This window comes from Chaetura pelagica, unplaced genomic scaffold (assembly GCF_000747805.2).
Source record: "Chaetura pelagica isolate M959 unplaced genomic scaffold, ChaPel_1.0 scaffold273, whole genome shotgun sequence".
In the NCBI taxonomy this organism is placed as follows: Eukaryota; Metazoa; Chordata; class Aves; order Apodiformes; family Apodidae; genus Chaetura; species Chaetura pelagica.
This window is the reverse complement of record NW_009952828.1, coordinates 1175492-1196929: the sequence shown is the minus strand read 5'-3', so window position 1 is coordinate 1196929 and position 21438 is coordinate 1175492. Positions and strand designations below refer to the sequence as shown.

General features: G+C 42.0%; 1 protein-coding gene across 5 annotated transcripts in view; it reads right to left on the bottom strand.

Moving 5' to 3' along the window:
• PUM1 (pumilio RNA-binding family member 1) overlaps window positions 1–21438 on the bottom strand; it is a 78186-nt gene that overhangs the window by 40359 nt on the left and 16389 nt on the right. For 3 of the 5 annotated variants that reach the window (XM_009995152.1, XM_009995153.1, XM_009995154.1), the window contains exons 3-6: window positions 12834–12942; window positions 10108–10286; window positions 7911–8077; window positions 2586–2856 (exon numbers count right to left, since the gene is read on the bottom strand). In XM_009995152.1, coding sequence (XP_009993454.1) covers window positions 2586–2856; window positions 7911–8077; window positions 10108–10286; window positions 12834–12942 — 726 coding nt within the window. The remainder of the gene's footprint in view (window positions 1–2585; window positions 2857–7910; window positions 8078–10107; window positions 10287–12833; window positions 12943–21438) is intronic. The other 2 variants (XM_009995155.1, XM_009995156.1) reach the window with 1 other exon arrangement.

Sequence of the window (21438 nt, the reverse complement as noted above, 5' to 3'; positions counted from 1 at the left end):
AAGACCTTCCCTTCTTAATATTGCTTTTAGCTGCACTCGTTTGTAATCCCTTCAAAGTAGATGTCACTTCCCAACGGACTGAGAAAGACACTTTAACAGATGAGATCCTTTTGTTCAGGACATTTTTCCTTCTGACAACTGAATGGAGAAGACTAAACTGCCAACAAAACAGATTCCTTTCACACAAGCTATAACTGGCAAGCAGCAAACACCACAACATGCTGGCTGCTGGGTATCATCTATTAAGAAGTGAATTTCTGAGTTAGCTTCCAAGAGCACCCCAAAAACGCCTGAAAGTTTGCAGGGGGGAGATGAAAAAAAATATGTTTAAAAAAACTAAAACTTTTAAAACCTGTGAATATGGGCATGAGGTGCTAAAACAGGGAAAATCTCTTATTTGTATGTCTTGAAAAATAATACTAATTTAGAGACAAAGGGATTTAAAAGTTAAAACGTCCATCTTTTATATTTGAAAAATAATTTTATAACTGAAAAAAATGATATATATATAAGTACAAAAATAACTCTTCTACATCTCAATCAAAAAAAAAAAGTGTAAATATTTAAGTCTAACAGATATAATTCTAAACAGACACTTTACTTTAGAGGGACAGGTAAAAAAAAAAACCCTGGCCTAGTGTGAGGTGGCCCTGCAGGGAGGTTGAAAGCTGAGGATCTTTAAGGTCCCTTTCAACTTTAATAATTCTCTGATTTTATGATTCTAAGCAACCAGACAGAAGGCTGAGCAAGGCCCTGCTGCAGTAACACACGTGCACAGAGAGGTCACGTTTGGCAGGAGAGTGAATCCTTATCTTTACTACAGCCCTTACACAAGCCTGTCATTTGCATTTATTGGAGGTGTCAGCAGCTATTCCAACAAGGCTGAATCTTTAGAGTAACAGACCTTATTGACCAGCCCAGCCTGCTTATTGTCAGCACGACCAGGAGCTGAGCACCATAGAGGGAGAGGGGGGCTCACAGCCCCCAGCCCACCCTTGCCCCTCCAACATCCACCCTTTTAAGAGACAAGACAGAACTGCAGCTCCCCCAGCAAACCCGCAGAAAGCTGTAAGCATGATGACATGGGAGAGACATCAGCTCTACATGGTATTACCCATCCACTTCATATAAAGGAAAGAAAAATAAAGCAGACCTGTCTACAGGGTCAGCCAGAGCCTGTGCTGCCATTACCCCTGAAACCAGCAGGCTTCCCAGCTCAGCCTCACTCCAGGAGTTCTTAGTCCCACTAGCCAGGCATAAACTATGTGCCATTTTAAATCCTAATTTTTAAAGGCTAGATGAAACAAATAAAAACTACTTGAACCTATAAATGAGCCTAATGTAAACTGAAAACACCAGCAAAATGCAAATTACAGGCTTCACACTCCTGCAATTATCTTCTCATATCTAACGGTTCCTTAAAAAGCAGTTCAATTATTTAGCTCTAACACACTTTTTTTTTTAATACAGGTTTTAATGTTTGAAAGTAATTCTTGCATTCAAGGCCCTAGAGTGCAACAAACACTTGAAACTAGCCTTTTTTTTTCTTTTCAAACTATACAGCAGCTATTTAGTTTAATCATTAAAAATTTTTCCATCATTAACCTCCCAAACATATCATAAAATAACCGATGAAGCTATAACATAGATATTTACATTGCTTGAAAGACTATGATAACTCTCTCAAGGTGGGCTTTGAGCACAAACTTGGCAACAGCCATTCCTCAGTAGAGTGCCAACAGGCTGTTTTGCTGAAAAAGATCAGACATTTCAGGAAACCCAGGGCTAGTTACATGCTCTTGTAATCAGCTACAACAAAGGATTTGTTTCTTCTTTGAGGAATATCATAGTTACAAAAGAAAGGTAATAAAAGTTTACAGTTGTTACCCAAACTAGCAGGAACAAGAATGGATTACAAGCTATTGTTGGTTGGATCTGGGCTTGGCATTCACAAGGAGTCAACAGCAGAGCAAGGACTTGCCTCACTTGTCTGGGATGAGAAGCTTGGGCTGCTTGTGTGGGAGAAAAGGTCAAACAAACCCACTGGGCTGAGGTAAAAGTTTGGTAGCATTGGACTCTGACCTCGGGTTTTAAACCACGCTCCAGTGCAAGCAAGGGAGTTTAAACTCATCATTCCTTCAGTCTGCTCCAGTCCAGTAGTGCGGGGACCCCAAAGCAGGGCTGCAACACCAAGGCTGGACAGTCATTTGACCTTTATATCATTTTAAGGGCTTGAGGATGGTTTGGTTTTTGTTGGATTGGTTTTGTTTGGCTTTTTTGTTTAGCAGTTTTTACTAATTTAAAGCTCTTCTCCAATGCAAACCCACTCAAGCTAAAAATCACTAATACACAGAAATGTGCTGTTTATTACAGGTCCTTTATGCTGTTCAGGTGGCCATGTCAAGTAGAACTCCTGCCTCAAGCTCCCAAGGACACATGCAGCACCTTGCAGACAGCAGAGATGATGAAACCATCCCAAAAGCTCATCCCTCTCACCAAGAAAAAGCCTGAGCTCATGCTAACCCTGTGACAACTCTCCTGGAGGAACTGGAGCAGGAAGGCAGGACCACTGGCTGACACTTTACCTGCTGTTGGGAATTGTAATCGAAGAGCCCCACGGTGGCTGCGGCCGAGTCCACAGGTACTTGAGTGCCAGAATAATCAAACTGAAGAGGCTCCATGCCAACGTGCTCCATGGGATCCAGCGGGACACTCTGGGACTCAATGTTGGAGAAATCCTCCACTGGCTTGGCACCATTAGTACTGGCCAGTTGGGCTAAGCCCTCTGATCCATTCTGGTTTGGACCCAGGAGATCGACTTCACTAGCAGAGTTCTGGCAGTTCCCAGGTGTACGGCTGGGCAGAAAGAAAAGATACTTGTCACTAAGCACGTCCACTGAACAGTGTCACACCACTGATTAACAGTAACAGACACCAGCACTCACCAGAAGTGCTTGTAGATGGTGTGATAAAGGGGGGAAAAAAAGAAGGATCTGAAATAGCTCCTTAAATTAATTCTACCAAACAATTTATGTATTTAAAACAAAAATTAAAAAAAACCTCTCACAAAACCCCAGCCCTCCTGCCTCAATGAATTGTTGAAATACAAATATGGAGAAATTTCAGCTTCTTTTTTTCTCTCAATTGAGGAGAGTCAGCCATAACAGGCCAGGACTTCAGAAATGCTAACATTATTTCTTCATAAAGCTTTCTGGTAATCATTAACCAGGTAATACTCTGGCACGGTACCTCACCTGAAACCTTCCTAAAGTAGGTGCCCTGGCTTCCTGGTTACTTAACAGAAGTGTTGGACTCAAGTGGGACATGGTTCATCTCAATGCAAGGGCCAGCAGGACAGCCCTCACAGCAAATTTATTTTGCTTCTAGTTTCCCTACGTGTCAACACGAGACATGGTGAGCAGGTAAAACAGCAAGAAATACAAATGCATTGATGACACAAATAGCCACAATTTCTGAAGGCTTTAATCTCTTGAGAGCTACAAGAAACAAGTTCAAAACAATACAATACAATTATATTTACAATATAATCTAGAGGGACCTGGACAAATGGGCCCAGGTAAACCTCATGAAGTTTTGTTGTCCTGCACCTGGAAAACCAGAGACATCAATACAGGCTTGCGAAAGACCTGATAGAGAGCAGCCCTGTGGAAAAAGACCTGGGGGTACTAGTGGATCAAAACCAGGAGATGAGCCACGAATGAGCAATTGCAGCCCAGAAGGCCAAGCACATCCTGGGCTGCATCAAAAGAAATGTGGCCAACAGATCAGGTTGTTCAGCCTGAAGAGGAGGAGACTCTGGGGGGACCTCATAGAGACCTTCCAGTATCTGAAAGGGGCCTATAAGGAGGCTGGGGAAGAGCTGTTCACACAGGAATGTAATGATAGGACAGGGGGTATTGGTTTTAAGCTGGAAAAAGGTAGATTTAGGTTGGACATTAGGAGTACTATAATATGAAGGTGGTGGATCACTGGAACAGGTTGCCTAGAGAGGTGGTGGAGGCACCACCCCTGGAGACATTCAAGGTCAGGCTTGATGAGGCTCAGACCAATCTTTTCTAGTTGGAGATGTCCCAGCTTATTGTAGGCGGGGTGGACTAGGGAACCTTTAGAAGTCCCTTCCAACACAAGACATTCTATGATTCTATGATATAGAACTAGGTCTGCACAGATGAGACCTGTGACGTCACATGTCACCCTCCACCTTCACAGTATTCCTGGGCACAGTGTCACAGCGTCCTTAGGACACTGCCTTCAATGACTCCAGGACTTTCTCACTACAACTTTTTTTTTTTCCAAAGATTTTCTGTGCTAAGTGTGACACTGATTAATTATTAACTAACACTGCCCATACCTGAAGTCTTTGACATCTGCGTCGATTCCGTTCTGCACCGGCAAACCATTTGTTTTATCCATCACATCCCCCTCCTCCTTCAGATCTCCTAATTTATCGCCATCAAATGTGCCCTTATTTTTCTTGTCCCCTTTGTCATTCTCATCATTCTCTGCATCCCTTGGCCCCTAGGCAAGAGAGACATTATTTTAATAAGCTTAGTTTTCAGCTCCATTTTGCTTTTATTCCGAGATGGTAACAAATCAAAGATACACATCACCAAAAGTCATTTGCAAACATTAGTTCTTATGAATAAATATGTAAAAAAGGCAAAATAATCCATCATAATCAAGGAAATAAGAGAATTAGTTCTCACTCCTTCAAGAAAGGTTTTATCTATCGACAACACTTTCTTCCACTTAACAATCCAGGGTCTGCTTCTACAGGCTCCAAAAGTCCCACCCCAAAATAATTTTAGAGAATACTTCTCTAAATCCTCTTTCTAGGTGGGACTTCAGCACTGTAAAATTAACTCACAAATTTTTGAATACAACAGCATGTATTGAAGGGTATAAACTGAGTTAGGGTCTCCCTGAATGTCACTGGCTCAGTGTCAAAGATGCAGTAATTGATTGGGCAAGTGCATGTATTTGAGCAGAAAAGGGTCACCTCATTTTGGGGAGACATTACTGCGATTTGCACAGTGAATTCCAAAACATGGCTCATTTCAGAGCACTCAGGTCAATCACTAGCTCCATCAGTGGTTCACATCATCCTAAAGTACATTTTTAGGGGGACAAAAGAAAGAAAAAAAAAGATAAAAAAGGATTTCTGTTCTGTTAAGCATTTTATGAGTGGTATTACATCTGCAGCATTCCTGACCTTAATGTCTTCATTTTATTTCACTTGGTAGAAGAATAAAGGGTGATTATGCCAGGGGGAGAGTTTTGAACAACGAAAGGGAGAGGAAAAACAACTTAATTTATGATAAAAAAACAGCAAGGGGCATATAAACACATTTGTCAGAGACAGCTTTGGTGCTGTCACAAAGACACTCAAACCCTGTCTGCCACTTCATTTCAGGGAAAAGTACTCTGTACAAAACAGGGCATTTGAACACCATATCAACTGAATTGATGTTCCACTCTCCCTACTTGGAGAGGGAGAGATTTCCCCCCCCTTATTGAGAAGAAAAATGTTTTGAAAGCAATCATCTTCTGATACTTCTTAAATTATGCTTCCTTAATACTGAAGAGCAGACTTGGAAATGCCAATTATAAATACAAATTTGAAGCCAAATTCTCCCCCACACAATGTGCTATTCACCAGTGAGACCCTTCATTTCAGAACTGGCATATTGACTATCAATGCTGCAGATCAGAGACCTCTCTAACTCCTCATTCAGATAATAAATTGGGTCCTTCCACTGACTGTTCATTTCTCAAAAATCATCTCTCTCAGGCTCAGGGTTCAACAGGTTATCAGGTGCCTGCTAATGAGGGACAAAAATAAGAGGATGGATGAAGGAAACCTCAAATCAGCTCCCTGAAGAGATGAGCACAGCAGCCTAACAGTAACAAACCTACTCTCTGCTTTTATGTTTTTCAACAATTCCTGATCCAGCACATAGCTGATGAGGTGGAGCTCAGATGCAGCCCCTTTTCCCTGCTACAGGGATGGGGTTTGATTATGCCTCTCTCACCACGTCTCCAGATTTGAGGCAGCAGCAACTGTGCTCCCACTCCACCCCACCAAGCACAGTGACTAATGCCATTTCTCGTCCTCCACTGGCTTGGCACCATTAGTACTGGCCAGTTGGGCTAAGCCCTCTGATCCATTCTGGTTTGGACCCAGGAGATCGACTTCACTAGCAGAGTTCTGGCAGTTCCCAGGTGTACGGCTGGGCAGAAAGAAAAGATACTTGTCACTAAGCACGTCCACTGAACAGTGTCACACCACTGATTAACAGTAACAGACACCAGCACTCACCAGAAGTGCTTGTAGATGGTGTGATAAAGGGGGGAAAAAAAGAAGGATCTGAAATAGCTCCTTAAATTAATTCTACCAAACAATTTATGTATTTAAAACAAAAATTAAAAAAAACCTCTCACAAAACCCCAGCCCTCCTGCCTCAATGAATTGTTAAAATACAAATATGGAGAAATTTCAGCTTCTTTTTTTCTCTCAATTGAGGAGAGTCAGCCATAACAGGCCAGGACTTCAGAAATGCTAACATTATTTCTTCATAAAGCTTTCTGGTAATCATTAACCAGGTAATACTCTGGCACGGTACCTCACCTGAAACCTTCCTAAAGTAGGTGCCCTGGCTTCCTGGTTACTTAACAGAAGTGTTGGACTCAAGTGGGACATGGTTCATCTCAATGCAAGGGCCAGCAGGACAGCCCTCACAGCAAATTTATTTTGCTTCTAGTTTCCCTACGTGTCAACACGAGACATGGTGAGCAGGTAAAACAGCAAGAAATACAAATGCATTGATGACACAAATAGCCACAATTTCTGAAGGCTTTAATCTCTTGAGAGCTACAAGAAACAAGTTCAAAACAATACAATACAATTATATTTACAATATAATCTAGAGGGACCTGGACAAATGGGCCCAGGTAAACCTCATGAAGTTTTGTTGTCCTGCACCTGGAAAACCAGAGACATCAATACAGGCTTGCGAAAGACCTGATAGAGAGCAGCCCTGTGGAAAAAGACCTGGGGGTACTAGTGGATCAAAACCAGGAGATGAGCCACGAATGAGCAATTGCAGCCCAGAAGGCCAAGCACATCCTGGGCTGCATCAAAAGAAATGTGGCCAACAGATCAGGTTGTTCAGCCTGAAGAGGAGGAGAAAAGACCTGGGGGTACTAGTGGATCAAAACCAGGAGATGAGCCACGAATGAGCAATTGCAGCCCAGAAGGCCAAGCACATCCTGGGCTGCATCAAAAGAAATGTGGCCAACAGATCAGGTTGTTCAGCCTGAAGAGGAGGAGACTCTGGGGGGACCTCATAGAGACCTTCCAGTATCTGAAAGGGGCCTATAAGGAGGCTGGGGAAGAGCTGTTCACACAGGAATGTAATGATAGGACAGGGGGTATTGGTTTTAAGCTGGAAAAAGGTAGATTTAGGTTGGACATTAGGAGTACTATAATATGAAGGTGGTGGATCACTGGAACAGGTTGCCTAGAGAGGTGGTGGAGGCACCACCCCTGGAGACATTCAAGGTCAGGCTTGATGAGGCTCAGACCAATCTTTTCTAGTTGGAGATGTCCCAGCTTATTGTAGGCGGGGTGGACTAGGGAACCTTTAGAAGTCCCTTCCAACACAAGACATTCTATGATTCTATGATATAGAACTAGGTCTGCACAGATGAGACCTGTGACGTCACATGTCACCCTCCACCTTCACAGTATTCCTGGGCACAGTGTCACAGCGTCCTTAGGACACTGCCTTCAATGACTCCAGGACTTTCTCACCACAACTATTTTTTTTTCCAAAGATTTTCTGTGCTAAGTGTGACACTGATTAATTATTAACTAACACTGCCCATACCTGAAGTCTTTGACATCTGCGTCGATTCCGTTCTGCACCGGCAAACCATTTGTTTTATCCATCACATCCCCCTCCTCCTTCAGATCTCCTAATTTATCGCCATCAAATGTGCCCTTATTTTTCTTGTCCCCTTTGTCATTCTCATCATTCTCTGCATCCCTTGGCCCCTAGGCAAGAGAGACATTATTTTAATAAGCTTAGTTTTCAGCTCCATTTTGCTTTTATTCCGAGATGGTAACAAATCAAAGATACACATCACCAAAAGTCATTTGCAAACATTAGTTCTTATGAATAAATATGTTAAAAAGGCAAAATAATCCATCATAATCAAGGAAATAAGAGAATTAGTTCTCACTCCTTCAAGAAAGGTTTTATCTATCGACAACACTTTCTTCCACTTAACAATCCAGGGTCTGCTTCTACAGGCTCCAAAAGTCCCACCCCAAAATAATTTTAGAGAATACTTCTCTAAATCCTCTTTCTAGGTGGGACTTCAGCACTGTAAAATTAACTCACAAATTTTTGAATACAACAGCATGTATTGAAGGGTATAAACTGAGTTAGGGTCTCCCTGAATGTCACTGGCTCAGTGTCAAAGATGCAGTAATTGATTGGGCAAGTGCATGTATTTGAGCAGAAAAGGGTCACCTCATTTTGGGGAGACATTACTGCGATTTGCACAGTGAATTCCAAAACATGGCTCATTTCAGAGCACTCAGGTCAATCACTAGCTCCATCAGTGGTTCACATCATCCTAAAGTACATTTTTAGGGGGACAAAAGAAAGAAAAAAAAAGATAAAAAAGGATTTCTGTTCTGTTAAGCATTTTATGAGTGGTATTACATCTGCAGCATTCCTGACCTTAATGTCTTCATTTTATTTCACTTGGTAGAAGAATAAAGGGTGATTATGCCAGGGGGAGAGTTTTGAACAACGAAAGGGAGAGGAAAAACAACTTAATTTATGATAAAAAAACAGCAAGGGGCATATAAACACATTTGTCAGAGACAGCTTTGGTGCTGTCACAAAGACACTCAAACCCTGTCTGCCACTTCATTTCAGGGAAAAGTACTCTGTACAAAACAGGGCATTTGAACACCATATCAACTGAATTGATGTTCCACTCTCCCTACTTGGAGAGGGAGAGATTTCCCCCCCCTTATTGAGAAGAAAAATGTTTTGAAAGCAATCATCTTCTGATACTTCTTAAATTATGCTTCCTTAATACTGAAGAGCAGACTTGGAAATGCCAATTATAAATACAAATTTGAAGCCAAATTCTCCCCCACACAATGTGCTATTCACCAGTGAGACCCTTCATTTCAGAACTGGCATATTGACTATCAATGCTGCAGATCAGAGACCTCTCTAACTCCTCATTCAGATAATAAATTGGGTCCTTCCACTGACTGTTCATTTCTCAAAAATCATCTCTCTCAGGCTCAGGGTTCAACAGGTTATCAGGTGCCTGCTAATGAGGGACAAAAATAAGAGGATGGATGAAGGAAACCTCAAATCAGCTCCCTGAAGAGATGAGCACAGCAGCCTAACAGTAACAAACCTACTCTCTGCTTTTATGTTTTTCAACAATTCCTGATCCAGCACATAGCTGATGAGGTGGAGCTCAGATGCAGCCCCTTTTCCCTGCTACAGGGATGGGGTTTGATTATGCCTCTCTCACCACGTCTCCAGATTTGAGGCAGCAGCAACTGTGCTCCCACTCCACCCCACCAAGCACAGTGACTAATGCCATTTCTCCATAGGAAATGATATGCCCTTGAAAGCATTCCCCAGCTGGAGTGGTTTTTATAGCTACGTTATGTTTCTAGCATCATTACATGGAGCTTTTTGTTCTTAGCCAGCAAGAAAGCAGCCACACACTCATTCAAAAACTTCAGGTGTATTTCCATACTTTTTTCCAAAGACAAGCTTGGATGGGGTGTTACAGCTGGTTGTCCTTAGCTGAAGAACCAGGGAATATCAGCAGCCTTTACAACCATCTCCCACACTGCATTCCCTAAGTCAAGAACAGTGGTTAAACTGCAGGCTGACCCATTTTTAGAGAGCTAAACTAAGAGCAAATAAAAGAAAGAAGAAACATCTGCCTTTAGGAATGGATTAACAAACAAACAAAGCAAGCAGCAAATAAAGGAAATAACATAATGGGAACTCAAGTGTCAGAATCAGGCACACTTACAAATCCTCCTTTCCTTAGGCAGGAATCTCCAGGAGATGAGCTCAACACATACTCCACCATGCTAACTCCAAGTCCTCCACTCTCTGACCGTGGTGAAAGCACTGAGTTGACTTCACTATTCACATGAAACCCCTGACCAGGTCTTCTCTGAACCATAATTGGTTGGGAAACAGAGTGATCTGGAACAAAAACATTGGTAATTCTTATAAGTAGATCCAACTATTCAAATGAGGCAAGTCATTAAATACATACTCTAGGGTCTTAATTGTATTAAGTGCCAGCTTCTAGACTCTGATGATGTCCATTAGAAGAAGCAGGATGGCTCTCTGATTTTTAAAAGTGATAGTATAAGTACAAGCAATATCTACATTTAAAGTCTAAAATCATATAATTTCAGCAATCTAAGTCTTTAAGATTGCAATTAAAAAAAACAAGTTCTGGGTTTTAATTTTAGTAAAACTGTTGCATTAGTACAGTGAAAAAAACATCAGCTTGTCATTTAAAACATCATCCTACTGTTACACCAGCCTACTTTGGCTTTGTTGCTCACTTGAATTGCCATATTCATGTCAAGATCAGAGTTTCTCTTGGCTGCTATTTCCACCAGAAAGTTTGAGAACTTAATTTCTTCTTCCTCATGCCCTGCCCTCCTGCATCAGCCCCATCACTTCATGTTCCTGGCAGAATGAGGGTTTGAGATCCAGCCAGAGCAGACTATGGATGGATGTCCACAAGCCCTTTTGAGCTCTGCAAAAACTGCTGGCAGGTGACCTTACATATCCCAAAGAGGGAAGGGAAGAAGTTCTCTGCTCCTGTCTGCTCAGACTGACAATAGCCAGCAAGTCATTAACAGGCAGCAAACAGAGCAGTTGCCAGGGAATGGTGTAAGGGACATGCAGTGATACCAGTGGTGTAACTTTCTAATAAAGTAGCCATAAGCTGTCAAAAGAGAAGTAATTCTATCCTGTCATTGCTGTTGGCTACACTTTCCTGCCTTCTCTCTCCAGCCAGTACAAGCATCTGTGTGGCCACAAAGTGAAGTGGACTGGGGAGACTTTTACATTTCCATTGCAGTGCTGCATAACTGCTTGTACCACCAGGAGAGGAACAAAGCAGCAATCTGCATCAGACAGGACAGCTTCTTTTAGAGGTATTGGCTTTAAATGCTTCACAACTACAAGTTGAAGGCAGAGCAGTGAAGAACCAAGGCCAGATAGGAGGACTGCAGTGCATGCTGTGGAGACACTGGAAATGGAAGGAACAAGGGGCATTTTACAGAAAGCCAGGCTTCCTTAGTTCCACTGTTCATGGAACAAACAAGTCTTCTGGCCAAAGACACTTCCACACCCCTGCTCCAAGTTGTGCTCCTTGCTCTGGGGCAGTGACATGAACAACTGCCCAGACCATGGCTGTTCTCTTCATTTTAGATGAGCAAAAGGGGAAAAACTGACTCTCCTGACTCAGGGAGCAGTGCAGGCCATGGCTCAGGAATAAAGGCTGTGAAGTGCACAGGATAAATTGAGAATAAACAAAGGAAGAGATGAGACGAAAGGTTTTGACTCATGGAGATCTGTGATCAGCCAGTGTAGGAGGTTACCTCCCCCAGATGTCTGGTGGATGTAACCAGCCCAACAACAGAGGCAGCAAAGGAGAAAGTCTCCTCAGCTGTTGCTATTTAGAGTCTGGCTCAGCCTTTTAATCCACCCTCAACTTCAGTTTGTATCAGCACTGCCAGGCACAAGCTGCTGTTGAGGGCTGGATGCTGTTGCTCCTGTGGGCAGAAGAGTCAGGCAGCTGGAGGCAGCAGCTCCCCAAGATCTCCCCAGTACCCACCAGACTGCTAGACTCAACCCATCAGATTTTAAGCAGCTTTATCCCCTTCTCACAGCCATTTTGAAATTTAAACAATGAAAAAATGCCCTTATTATCTTGACACCTTCACTCTAATAACGGATGTTTTCAGCAGGGAAAAAGCCCCACACAACAGCGAACGTGCTTTGGATCACATCTCCCCTGGAGCTGCAGTTCTGGGGAGTTGTTTGGAAACTGCACAAGAGACTCAGGAGTGTTTAAGGAGCATATTCATTACACACAGAAAGCACAGAAAAAAAAAAACACTTTAGCAGTTCAGATTCAGCACATGCATGTGATTTTATTGCCATTTAACTAAAACAACCTGAACACTATGCCTTCAAATTCAAAATAAGGCAGAGTCTCTGATCCAAAAACAATATTCTTGACAGATAAAACTTCATAACACTACTAATTCAAAATATTTTTTTCCTTTTTAAAATGAATGTTGTATTTTGGTTGGTTGGTTTAGCATTCAAAAAAATATGGGGTAGGCTTTTGATTGTTGGTTTGTTGGTTTTTTTCCCACTAATCTTGTTCCATAATATCTTTGTTCAAACTTCAAATAATCCATCCCAAGAGAGAAAATACATCAAAAACTTTAAATTGAAACTCCAATGGCAATTTCAAATTTTTAAGCAGATCAAGATGAGGATACACCTGTACACATTAGACAATCTTTTTATAACTATGGACATCTTTTACCTCTATCACAAAGCCATGTGACTTTTTCTATTAGTCTTCTGGCATGTAAAGTGGATGTTCTTAAAGATTTTTTAACAGCTCTGTCATCCAGACAGGCTAGCAATTTTGAGCAGACGTGTTGTACATTTCTGTATTCAACCCCAACTAAATTAAGTAAATAATTGAGCTACCTGATGTTCCCCAAGCACTGTCTCTCCACTGATCTCCCAGAAATATCCCTTTTGGTCCATCTTTGCTGGAATCATCAGATTCCCAAAACTTTTTACCCGGCAACAGCTGCTGCAATTAAAAAAAAACCAAAACAAAAAAACAAAAACAAAAACAAAGCATGATTAAAATAAGTATAAAATGCAAACATAAACCATAAGCGTCTCTCTTCTAAACATGAATCAATCATTAAAAACAAACTGATACATGCTGTATAATCAAAATATTTATATATTCCTAGGGTGAAAGCCATACAGCAACCCAGATAATTATTCAATCTCTGCAATCCTCTTACATTCTTAGATGCTTTATGAGCCCCACACACGTAAACACACTCACACAACTGACGTTCTCCAGCCTCTCAGCATGAGAGCTACTTGCAAGAAAAATATTAGCAGAAAAAAACCCACTGTTCTGATCAGAACATTATTGTGACTTCCACCTGAACTGGAGGATTCCTCTAAAACCACCCAGCATTTCCAGCACAAATTCATGCCTTCAGATACTGAGGGACAGAATAGCTCGAGAGGTGGCAAGAGCTCTCACTTCTTACTCCTTTAATGATTGCTGAGGACTCTCCACGCTGGGAAGGTTATTTGTAAACACTAATAAGAGTGAACAGTTCTGGGCCACTGCACCTGCCACGCTTGTGTTGTTCCATCAGATGAAGAGGAGAAGGTTACGCACTCACTGAGAACAAGACAGAAATCCATCCTTGGCTTGAATGAATCAAAGGAAGACTGTTCAGAGGACAGCAGGAAGAACATTATTTGTATTAAAATACATCTGCCCTCCTTAGCAGATGTATTTTGAATATACCAGCTTCACCAAGGAAGCACCTGCCTTGTGGCATCTACAGATGGCAAGGGGAATTTCGAGCCCTGCTGAAGTGCCTCAGATGTCAAGCATACAATCTTCAAATTAAAACTTCAGGCTGAATGAGATGTATGCAATTCAGACAGGAAACAACAGTACATTCACAGCAAATTAACAAAATAAATGAGCCTTGCCTGCTGAAGTTGGAATAAAACTGAAGGAAGATTAATAAGTACTTGCATCTGTTTGAAATTACCATAGAGCAAACAAGACTCATCAGATTAGTCCATGTCTCCTGCACACCACAAGTGTTGATAACTCTACACTCCAACAGCAGACGTGCAAATTTAGGGCTACAGCACAACAGAGTGAACAGCTGGATGAAGATGAAGCAAGCATAAATGATTAAGAGAACCCAGCCTGCAGTGCACTCTGCTTTAAGACGTGAAAGTCAGGCTCATCATTTACTTTCTAAGTTAAGGAAGATCTGTTTACTCAGAAACATATCACGGACGTCAGGACGTATGAGATTAAACCCCAGGATCAGATTTGGATAACTGGTCAGATTACACAGAAGACAGGTATTATCATGAAAGCAACACCAATTTTACCCCACACCCAAAAAGCAGAATTCCTTCCAAATTCTAAAAAATAAAAAACCATCACCAGAAAAACCCTACCCAAACATCACAGATAACAGAGCAATTACATTTAGCTACTTAACTAACACCCAAAGTTGTTGTTGACTAAGAGTAATCCTGCTTTTGTGCTCAGATCAGTAGAGAATAAGATCAATCCATGACTTAAACAGTCACCTACATGGGAAATTAAAGAAATACATGGGAAAAAAATGCACGGAAAAATCCTGTGGGGGGAAAAAAAAAAAAGAGGTTTCCAGCAGCAGGAACACACACTCCAGGCTCCTCTCCTTGCTGCTGCCTGTGAGCCCTGAGCCAGGGCTGGCAAGGGGGCATTTTCCACCTGAATTGGACTTTTTGTGCGTACACCTATATATTGTCTATCCAAGCACACAGGAATGTCAAACAAAGCAATCCTCACCTACAGAGGTTGAATCAACATCTCAAACTAACACATAAGAGGTCAAATTTTAGGATGCTGTGTGCCAGGAACGCTCCTCTTGTGCCAGGTACACCAGGAGCTCCAGCAAAGAGGTGACACTTCTGAACCAGCTGAAATCCTCCTATAAGGTTGAAGACAGCAAACCTGTGTGTGCATGTGCTGTTTGCTGCCACAGCTCTAAACAAAACTTATCTACAGCTGAATGCTGCTTAATCAAATTGCAGTTTTTCTTTTACTGAAAGTAGACACTTGTACAACTTACTTTCCCACCCTCACCTCCTCTTCCAACTCGTAAGAGCCTTCCTCTTCCTAATTCAAAAGCAAAAATCCTCCAATTTATTTTCAAACTAAGGATGCCATGAGCCTTCCATGTCCAAGCACCTGGAGAGCACTCAAAGTCCTTCAAAGGCATGTGCACTTCAACTCCATCTGGAGATATGGACTCCAGGTCCTGGGTTGTCCCTAGGGCAGGTGAAAGGGTTGTACAAAAAGTGTCAGGGACACACAGGAGTTGTACCCACTCTGCTCATAGTATTCATTAGAGGTGCAGAGACTAGAATCACAAAATGGTTTGGGTTGGAAGAGACCTTTAAAGATCACCTAATGCATCTCCTTCCACAATGAGCACAGACATATTTTCAGTATCTTTCAGATTGCTCCAACCACCATCCAATCTGACCTTTAACACTTCCAGGTATGGGGCATCCAGAGCTTCCCTGGCCAGCATCTCACCACCTTCACTGCAAAAATTTCTTCCTTGAGTCCAAGAAGTCTCTCCTTCCTTTGCCTACAGTCAAACATCCACTCAAAGAACTGGCTTTGAGAATCAGAACTTTTCAGTACAGAAACACCAAACGTTTGTTTCCCCCAGATCTTCAATATTTGGCACTACTCTGCCCATGTAAGACCATCTAACTGCCTATTTTCTCTACATGGTATCTCATTCTAGTTTCAATCTTTTTCACCAAGTAATTTTCACCCAAACCTCTCAAGAAGGTTAAACTCTGAAGGAAGCATTTTTATCCCAGTGCTAAGCTAACTCGGGGTTCTTTTTGGTCTTCTTCTTACTGAGAGATGACTCAACTTGTTCTTTTAACCCTCAAACTACTTAGTAGAAAAACCCAGGGTTTTCCCTAGCTGCACCTTCTCTACAACCAGAGGAAACACCATGAGTTAGTGGCATGTCTCTCACATTGGTGAATTTAGGATTTATCCCTGCATGGTAAATACAGCACAGGGCTGCCCGTGACTGTCTCAACTGACTGATAAAAGCAGGGAAACCTGCACCACACTCCCCTTTTATGTAATCCAAAAATAACTCCAGACAACTGTAAGGACAAAGTGACTCCCATCAGCAGAACTCATTTCAAAACAGACTAACCTGTTCCTCTGTCTGCACTGTGGGGTGAATATAAGGAGGTGAAGCCAAGTCAGTGAGTGCTCTCTAGTATTTACAAACATAAACACACCAGGTGTTACCATTTTTAAGCTGCTGTCATTCCCATATTTCTTAAAATGCAGCTTTTTCACTCCTGCAGCTGCTATCCCATCAAAAATAACAATTCTCCTCCTCACTCCACTTCAGGGAATTTTGAATAAGCAAGCAATACAGAACTATTCAACAAATTTTTAGCTGCAACTAAACCCTTCTCATTTCCTGTGACAATACCTTAGCGTAGAAGGAGACAATCTGTCCTACAGTTACACCTCAAATAAAGGATGAGAAGGTACATGGGCTTGCAAAAAAAAGGAGGCAGAAGAGAGTGAGCAAAACAGTTTTCTTCTAAAGGATAAAGCAAGCTCTACTTTACAAGAAATTCAACTCTTTTCATAGGCTTGAGTTTCCAAAATATTAAGTTTTTCTGATACACACAATAAAGCAACAGTGAATTCTTAACTTACTAAATTTATTTCTGCTTCAAAGTAAAAAGCTAAATGGAACTTAAGCAGAAAAATCAAGTAAAATGCAAACCTAAGGGGAAATCTGCATCTATAAGCCAGCAAAGGGCAAAAGAACAGGGAGCCCAGCAACTGCCTGGTAAGTACAGTCACAGCAATGGCTAACCTCAACATTTTTAAAGCAAACCTAAAATCTGGAGCAAACATGCATAAAGGTTCAATAGTTTCTTCTCCTGAGGAAATCTGCTGCAGGTGACTAAGCCTAACCTCCCTACTTGGTTTTAATACTCTGTGGTACTCACTTTCTCATGCAATATAAACAGTGGCAACACAGTGAGATTTTTCATTTCCACCATTTTACAATTTAACAAGACATTTCCAAACCAGCAGCTCCAGCAGAATTCATGGGAGTCAGGCCGTGCTTTGACAACACTCTTCAGCAGCAACCCCAGGCAAAGATATTTCCCCCAGAGTGTCCCAGGTGGCAGAGCATGTGCCCCCTCCAAAAAGAGCAATCTTTGGCAGGGCTGTGCTGTGACTTGGCCAGAGCCCTCAAAAGAGCAGGCTGCAAATGTGGCTGCTGAGAAGGCTGGATGAGGCACAGGGAGAAGTTTGCAACACACCCACATCTCCCCATGGCTGCTGCAAGAACCTTAAAGCAGTACTGCCAGTACAGGTCTGCTGCCTCCCACAAAACATGTTCACATCTCAATTATAACAAAATTGACAGTAAAGGTGTGAAGAGGGACATCCACAGACATGAGGCACCAGGTTCAGACACACATGGTATATAACTGCATGAACCAGGTGTGCACTCCTAACCCAAAGATAAGGAAAATACTTCACATGGGTATGTATTTACAACACACAGCACAAGCTGTGTTATGAAGTGGAATAAACTGAGCAAGCTTTTATTTGTATTCTGGCTGCTCATTTAAATAAATATTTCAATTTTCCTACCTGTACAAGCTGGGTCACTACCACAAAAAGTAGCAAGACCATTTCCTCTGGCTGGAGGGCAGCTGGAGACTAATTTAGCTCTTTCCTGTTTCACCTACAGTCTAACCCTTTTAAGGGTCAAAATACATCCACTTACCAAAAAGAGCCTGAAGAACTGCACCCAAACACCTTCTTATGGTTTTACAGTGAATCATAGACAAGGATTAGAAAAAATTCTAATATCTTGTGCACACACATCCCTCTACTGCACCAAAAACTACAACTCTATCTCCTATAATTCAATCTTTTCCTCCACAAAAGAAGAAAGTTTCCAACCCGAAGCTTTGTACCACAAGCAGGAAGAAACACAATATAAAAATTTATTTTATATATAGATTCTGGATGTATTTACAGATATTGGGGAGGGGAAAAATCAAAAGACAGTATTAACAGATGGCAACAGGGATCCTTGTTCTGTCAAGTACTGATTCAACCAAAACTAAGTTTATCAAGCAGGAATCATCTGTCCTGAATTATGCAACAGGCTGCCAAGACAACAAATATTTCCTCAGGGGAAGATGTCAGTTGCAATGGAGAAAAAAATGAAACAAAACCCAAAATTATTTTAAGTGAGTACCATCCAGTTCTACAGGTTGGAAATTAAAAAAGAATATGCAGCAGTTTACAGCTAGGCTGGTTTATTTGTTTCCTAGTTTTTATTAAAAATCGACCCTATCTAGCATGAATATAATCTTAAGCCCTTTTACAGAGTTAGGCCAATACTCAATTTAGCAGAGCAGGGAGGAGGGGAGGGGATGACTTACACATCAACAAAAGCAATTCTACAACCAACATGTACAGAGCCTGTGCTTATAGATCCCACTGAGATGGGATTACGAATTAGACAAATTAAGTAAACTGATCCCCTTCAGACAAGGCAAATATTAAGATAAAAGAAGCCATCTGTGCAGTTGGAGAACTCAAGTTTATCTGCAGCAACAGGTAGGAGAAGGCAGAATGTGTATTTACAAGTCCCATTTGGGCAGCACCACAGGTTTACAAACACTAAGATGTTATCTACCCTAAAAAAAATGTTGCCATCTAAAAAACAAACAAGATAAGGAGGTTGAGCACACAAGAAGCAATCCAAGCTGGAGTGCCACAGGCAGCTGCAGCAAGGACAGCTTTTGCTCTCCTGTCCCAAAGAACAGGCAGCTTTCTGCCAGCTCAGGGAGCTAAACTGGCTTGCAGGAGGGTCTGAGAGCACAAATACATCTCCATCTTGCCAGGCCAGCAAGCTGTTCAGCTAAGAGCACTGCACTGACCCCACAGCCACAAGCTGCCCCTTTGCAGCTGCTGAACTGTCCCCTGGTGTGTTCCTGCCCTTCTCCTGGTGCTGTTGGACCATGCTCTGAGCCATCCCAAGGTGCCAGAGTAGCTGCTGTGCCACCATCGTGCTTCACACATGTGGCTTCAATAATTTCTAATCCTGCTAGCACTAGAAAAATTGGAGGGGAAAAAAAAACCAAACCAAACAGAACACCCTGAACAGAAACATTATTCAAAGCTGTCAATATTCCCCAGCCCAGCTGCCAATGAATCAAATTTATGAGAAGACAGTAAACGCAGCATTAGCAGGGAAAGCAGTCACATGGAATTTTCATAGGTTGATTTAGGTTTTGGGGGGGTTTTGCTTGTTTTTTTTGTTTGTTTGTGGGTTTTTTTTTTAACCTAGCTACATAATAAAACCCTAAGCCCAGTGTTACAACCACTGCTTTGAGAAAAATCACTGGCCACTGGAGAGACAGGGGCTTATCTAGGACCCAGCCAATTGCATCAAGGGGACAGAAACATGGACAGGGTGAACACCAACTGCTACAGCCTGTGATGTGATGTTCAAGGGCCCTACTACAAAAACACATGGGGGTTGTAGCAAGTTCACTGTTTAGCCAGAGCTACACTAAACTCCAGTGCTAAAACCTGCAGTGGACAGCAACAATTAAAGTGTAGGGTGAGACTTACTATACCCCTGATATTCATACTTCAAAATTTTTGGTCCAATTCCTTCCACTTTTGATTAGTTGCCTAATCCTTCTGTTCCCATCCCCCTCCCACCCTCCTGGGTTAAGTTACAGTTAGCAACTCACCCAGCTGTTCTTTTATTCTAGATGCAGGCTTATCTGGCAGCATCACCTACTGCCAAATCATGTTGCCACAGTTCAGAATCCATGTAGTGTTCTAGTGATAAACACCATCTCACCCTCTCTATTCCACTCTCCCCAAAAGACACCACAGCAATATCCAATATTGCAAAGCTGCAGATAGAAGAGATTTAAGTGAAGAAGAGCAGTGTCCAGCTCCTCTGTCTTGAAGGCTGGAGAAGAGAGAACCTGCAGAGCTATTGCTAAGCCTCGGGTAAGTATCACTGCTGTGTGAGCAAAGGCCTCAGCAGGCAGCACAAGCAGCAAGGACACATGTTGTGGTCCCTGTGCTAAAGCAGCAAAACCACCTGGCCCCTGTGGGTGACTCCTGAAACCCACTCTGTGACTGCACCCACTGCCAAACACCCCAGCTTTATATTACTTTACAATCCAACGCCTGCTGATAAGAGGAGCTGGATACAAAACTCGTGTGGCTTCTAGTAAAGCTCCAAGACAACTTCCTTATAGCTAACAATCTGCACAGAGTGCTAAAAAAGGGAGAACAGATACCCCTTGCGGAGCTTAAACATTACTGACCATGTTCACTGTCAACAGGCCAAACCTCTTATTTTAGAGCAGATCAAAACGGTTCCTGTGACTCAAATCTCACACTTGATAAAGTATTGCACTTCCACTCACACTCAAATTTAGAGGGATACAGAGCTGGTTGTAGTGGGGGAAAATGGGATTTTGAAGATGGAAACAGCCAAAAGGCAGATGAAACTTGTGGTTTGTTGTTGGGTTTTTTTTAAACTACTCATTTTCCTAGATTAGGATATCTATTCAACACCAAATATTATCTCTCCTGCTGACAAAACACAGATAAGAGATTTAATTGTTTGACAACAGCCTTTAAGAAAGCTGTCTTCAGAGGCACAAACTCCTTAAATCACTGAAATTGTGATGATGTTGCTTACTAAGAATCAAGAAAACAAAAAGATAAAAAGATTTGTTAAATGCATAAACACTCTTCTCCCCACCTGTCTCCTCCAGGTTTTCCACTATCAGCTCCAGGAATGAGATTACTGACACTTCTGCAGACAAGGCTCAGGAAACACAAGATCAAGAAATACAAGGCAAATTTGCTCTTTCCTGATTTATTGCAAGACTTACTTTTTTTGCTTAGTACACTGACTTTCTCATGGAGTCTCCTTCACATTTCAGGAGGAGGGGAGGAAACCATCAGTGCCTTGCTAAGGCATCTAAACACCAGATAGGTGCACAAAATCAAAGTCTGTCATTGAAAAACTGGGTCTTGAAAGTGAATCTGTAAATCCTGTGGGATCTCAGCTTACAGTGTCTTAAATCAGCCAGCTGAACACCTATGCTGAAATACCTTGGGAAAATTCAGAGATAATTCAACGGATAAAGAAAGGAAATTGTGGAATTGAGGCAGTAAAACCCCAGAAGAAACAAGAAAGTCTTAGCTTAAAGAGAAGGGTGACATGTCACCTTTCCTGGAACAACATTTCAGTATCTGGAAAAACCCAACGACAAAAGGATGTCATCTCCAAACCTATCTATCTGCATTACAGTTACAAGAAGGGGGGCGGGGGGGAAAGGTGAGTCACAACTGGAAGGTAAACTTCACATCCTCTGAAAATCAACTGCAAATTCACTTCTCTCAAGAGAC